Below are 5,397 nucleotides of genomic sequence, written 5' to 3'. Positions count from 1 at the left end.
GTCTGATAGTCCCAATTTCCTAGAAACATTAGGGATCTGTAAGGTACTTTTTCTGGGTTGCACCCACTTTGTTCTCCAAGTAAGATTCATTGCATAATCATCATATGCAATCGATGCCAATTTTTTAGTATCATCTAAAGAGCATGAGTAATAGACCAATAGTAGGACCTGCCTTCTTTCTATCCCTCAAATGCCTAAATAAAAATTTGAACTAACTGAGTAACATAACTGATATATAAGATAAAACTATGAAGTGTGCAGACAAAATTAAGTAATTCACACAAAATGGACATTCTAGAATCAAGAAAGCAAAATTATAGCTGTTGCCTTTACATTTCATCTACTCCTACTTCAATACACAAGACAGTAATAATATTAGCCTAGAGGTTGAGGCATTCTTGGCTGATCAAAGAAAATACCTTGGCCTTGGAGCTCATTCAATTCAATCCGAGGCTCTCATATTGGAAAGAGGATTTGTGCCACAATGTCACAAGTAATGACAAGCTAAGCAAGTTAAGGCCTGTGATGCATAACATCAAACAGGAGGTCACCAAACAACCCTCATTTTCTCATTTCTTAACCTGCAACATATTTCAAGAAACAAATATCTGCATCAGTATATTGTGTGCACCACAACTATCAAAGAGCACCACATAAATACTAAAATTAGATGGCTAACAACGCTCTTTTCCTCTGTGTATGGCAAGGATACAGAAAATGTTCTCTTTCATTAGAATAACTATAACTCAAGGCAATAACCTCTTTTCATTACTTGTAATAATGGCATCGCAAATAACCATATATAGCAAGTAGATTACAATACCATAAAACGAGGAGACCGCCGAGTAGATGATGCAGACATTGGAGACAAAATCGATGTTTTAACCCTTTTTCCCCGGTTAACTTTCTTGGAATGTTCTTCAGCAGCTGTATCATTTTTCTTAAGCGGGGATTCCATTCCATGGTTAACTTCCTTGAGAAGCCTACTGATATCTCTCTGTTGAATTTGAAGCTCATCCTTCTTAGCTGGTGATTCACTTCTTTGAGTTGAAACTGATGAAACGGGAGCAGACACTGATATCGTGGAAGTGTCTTGAGAAACTACAGAGCGGTCCACGATTCCTAATAGTCATACATTATAAGAAATATGTATTACGGAGTATTTAGAAAATGAAAATAAAAGGGAAGGGAAGGACTCAGTCAACAAGTTTCTCTACAGATTTCATAAGCATGTACGCAAGTTAGTAGAGGAATCAACCACCAGCCTAAAAATAATTACTAGAAAATTAGCAGGGGATGATAAGTTGATAACACTAAAGAGAAAACAGGTCACCACTATTCAGAAGGAGGAACTTTCAAGCAAGCATCATAGACGAGAAAGAAAGAATGCAAGAGATTATACTGTACCAAGCATTGCAGCTTCCTGAAACTTGTCCCTCATTATTCTGACAAATCTGAACAAGCCATTAGTTCTGTTCAACTCTTGGATCAACTCTTTGGTGTCATCAATGTGTGGATCACAAGTCAACACTGAAGTCGAAAAGCCAAAGACTTAACAACAGCTACTACAACAATGCATCACTAAAATCCACTGGCAAGTGAGACATTACTTACACGTGTAAGTATCATTTTGATGACGAATGGTGAAAGAGCACTCTTCATACGGATTTTTCAAACTAATGTTGCTGAAAGTGAACTTCACCCCTAAAAACCAAAGCAAGTAGTAAGTGCAGAAATCACTCCGAGAAACTGGGGGAGGGGGGAAGAGAGAGGGTATGAAGAAGAAATGGAACAGATTGACACAATCAAATGGGCTTTATTACCATGTCCTCCTTCAATTTGAAATCCAAGAACCCTATTGTACCATGAAAAGGCCTCTTGAATTTCATCTTTATGTGCACTGTCTCGCTTTACCTTCTCTTCAAATACAGCCAAATCTATAGAGAAAAAAAATGCAGACAACAATTAGAAAGAAAGTGGGAAAATCATAGTGAACCATATTACCTTTTCTTTCAACATATACCTCTTAAAAAGGTAAGTATAGGAAATATAGTAAGATCAAGGAATCAGAGTCCATATATTTTTTGGCACTGTAGTCTGTATAGTGTATATAGAAGATAAAAAAAAACTTTCTTTAAATCTGTTTTGTGGTAAAATTATTTAAATTTAGAAATACAGGTTACAGCAGGTGCACCAGACTGATTTCCAGGCTGTTCCAACCATATTCATAACAACAGCACTCAATCTGCGTATAAAAATTGAAAAAGATAATGCATTAAAGGGCACCAATTAGATGCAACATACAATCATTTAACAAAATCCAGCCATAATTGTTCACCTTCTAATCATTTTACCTATACAATCAAACAATCAATTGACACGATGCAGCTTAGAAAAAATCACAAGTTAGAGACCGACAACCTGAAAAACAAGGCTATGACATACCTCAATTCTTTCATAGAGATATCATAAGACAAATATGATTCTCTACATCAATGCACATAGCCATGCTAGTATCATAATGATAACTACTATCTAGACACAGGGACAATATTTGGACCTAACACATCTGAGAAACCCCATTCAACATGAATGTCAGTCTTCTTGGCATACAGTAACTTTCACCACCCTCACTAATTTTCAGTTTCTCCCAAAGTTGACAGGTTGACAGCAAAATGAAAGATAGATATGCATTTAAGATTACCTGAAACGAAGCATGTAACTATAGCACAGTTTGCAAAGAAATAAATTCAATATATTCAATCTCCTTATACACCTTAGGAATTTTCAAACAACTATAGAATATTAATCAGTCATAATAAAATGGTAGAAGGAAAAGGAAATTACCTAAAGATTGTTGTGACAAGAGTGCTGCATATTCATCCCTCCTAGCCCTCTCAATTTGCACAGTTCTTCTGAGTTCTTCTATTCTAGCTTTCGTGGCTAATATGGAGTCCCTCGTCACCATCTGCTTGGCCTCTTTACGGGTCTTAACTGAACAACAACATAGGAGGACAACAAGAAATACATCATTTAAGTTTCTGCTTCCTACAAATCCAACATTTTTATAAAATCATTACAGCTTATGCTGAACAATAGCAAAGATAATACAATAACTGGGAAATAAAATATAAATCATTAGCCAATGAAAAACATTGCATTTAAGATCAATACAATAGCTAATAAGTAATAAGTAATAAGATCTAACAACTAGAGAGGAAATAGGAAAAAAGAGGATACATGTACCAATATGTGAATTGGAAAGAACAAAATCAATGGGAATCAACAAGTCAAATTACGTCTCATCAGTTAGTCTTTCTAGATTTACACAATTGTTTAGAGACAAAAGCCATCTAAAATAAGGTTTGTCAACTGCAACAATCAGCTTGCAGAACAAAGTCCTTAACCATAACTGAGAGAACATCACCATAAACCTATATCATTGACTACTGCATCATAGCTCTTTTGACACACTCACATACATCAGATATGGCATAAACAATACATTTTCCCTCGAGAGTTTGACATTTACCAATTGAAAATTTTCAACAAGACGTTCATCTTAAACTGGAATGAAATGAGGGATTTTCAGCTCAATCATGTAACTTCACCTAGATTACGTTTATATCAACTGCAAAGCTACCACTGGTAGTACATTCGTATTTTAAGCACTATATAGCAGATATAGTTAACCATCAAGAGAATTAAAAAGCGTGCAACATGCGAAGATCAACTGAAGTTGCTATACCGGAGCAATACCTCCTAGAACTTTCACAAATTCATCCTCTGCGTCTCTCAGGCTAGCTTTCAACTGCATTAAATTCCCTGAAAACAGAATCAAAGCAAATTAAAAAACAGGAAAAGAGTAAAGTAAAAAAATGCAAACCCTAGCTTTAGTCCCTCTTTCATATTCTCGTTCTCTGGAACGATAAACTTCCATTAACCCCGAATATTCACTTCTACTAGTATAAAACCTGATTCCGACCTTGATTGCGGACAGTTTCCTGTCCTCTGGCCTTAATCGATTGCAGAGATTTTTGAAACGAAGACGCAAAGGACTCCATCTTCTCCTGCTGGATCGGTATCTCTGTATCGCATACTAATCTTAGCGACTCCATCTTCGTCCGTAATGAGATCTCCGTCGAGTTGCGAATGCGTATGTGCAGGCACCGTCTGCCGTGTATGAGAGAGAATTATCCCTTTTTGAATGAAAAGTTGATCCTAGCCCGCCATTTTGGTTTTGTTGGCTTTTCACTTTCCTATTCGTATGTTGGAAACATGTTTCGTCAAAGGAGGGGGTCCTCTCAAAAAAAAAAAATGAGGGGGTCATCATGAACCGTGTGATCTGGTTTGGCCCAGCCCATCCGAATAAGAAAGGGATAGCCTGTTGCAGATTGGGCCTCGTGTTGCCTCTAAGACTCTCCAATTTTAGGGCCAATGCTGGCCTTGGAACTTATTGAATAAGGCCTAATACGGCCTGGCTCAATTTGGAAGATTCACGCCGTGGAAGTCTGCCTTACTTGGTTTACTTTTTTTAAGGGTAGCTTTAGTCACACCCTGAGTTTTTCTAAAGACATCCCAATCTAAATTGATCATCCCTTGTAAAAATCAATTGACGGGATATCTTTAGAAAAAATTGAAGTGTGACTAAAGCTACCCTTTTTTAAGCCTTACATGGGTTTGAATTAAGAAAGGGTAAGTATGAATTTAGTCCATGTACTTTGTATTTTGGAATGATCAAGTCTCTAAACTTTTTTGAATCAAATAAGCTCATGTACTTATCAAAATGATACATGTTATCCCTTCTGTCCAACTTCCGTTAAAAAATATTTATGTGACATTAAGTGAACTTTTTTAAATTGTTTTCATTTGTGACATGGCATACATTCATACATATGGGCATCACCTATAGTTGTGACACGTGGCCATTAAAAAAAATCTAATAAATGGTGGAAGAGGACCACCGGAGATGCCCGGTCAATTAGGGCCAACTCTCCTCACTACTGTTTTCATGGTTTGCCATTAAAGATGCCCGGAAGAACAGGGAAAAAGTGATTTGAGTGATATTGGGGATTAATTGAATTTGGGTTTAGGGGCTTTGAAGACCCGACGTGATAAGTACATTTTTCGTCTTGTGAGATCTTGAATTGTGGTTTAGGGGCACACAGACAGAAAAAGGAAGCGTAGGGTTTGTGGGTATGTGGAAAAATGGGGCATAGTTTGAGGAAGAGGAAGAGGAAGAAGAAGAAGAAGGGAGGAGGAAGTGGGGAGTAATTCTGAGCACTCTCTCTTCAAACACCATTCCCTCTCTACAGATCTGGATTTACTTAAATATGTGATTTTTGAAATTTTTTTATTTGTGTTTTTGATTTTTTTTTGAAAGTCATGTCACCTTTT

General features: G+C 36.8%; 1 protein-coding gene across 1 annotated transcript; it reads right to left on the bottom strand.

The window, feature by feature from the left end:
- Positions 1-212: 212 nt before the first annotated feature.
- Positions 213-4,271, bottom strand: LOC119984951 (kinetochore protein SPC25 homolog). The gene is made up of 8 exons (XM_038829078.1): positions 3,986-4,271; positions 3,760-3,825; positions 2,848-2,994; positions 1,824-1,937; positions 1,615-1,704; positions 1,408-1,530; positions 824-1,122; positions 213-581 (listed from the first exon to the last, which is right to left on the bottom strand). The coding sequence occupies exons 1-8, from the start codon at positions 4,116-4,118 to the stop codon at positions 570-572; spliced, it is 984 nt and encodes a 327-aa protein (XP_038685006.1). The 5' UTR covers positions 4,119-4,271; the 3' UTR covers positions 213-569.
- Between the last annotated feature and the right edge of the window lie 1,126 nt (positions 4,272-5,397).

The sequence above is a fragment of the Tripterygium wilfordii genome, chromosome 19 (assembly GCF_013401445.1).
Source record: "Tripterygium wilfordii isolate XIE 37 chromosome 19, ASM1340144v1, whole genome shotgun sequence".
NCBI lineage: Eukaryota > Viridiplantae > Streptophyta > Magnoliopsida > Celastrales > Celastraceae > Tripterygium > Tripterygium wilfordii.
The sequence above is the reverse complement of the archived record's forward strand: the minus strand, read 5'-3'. Positions and strand labels throughout refer to the sequence as shown.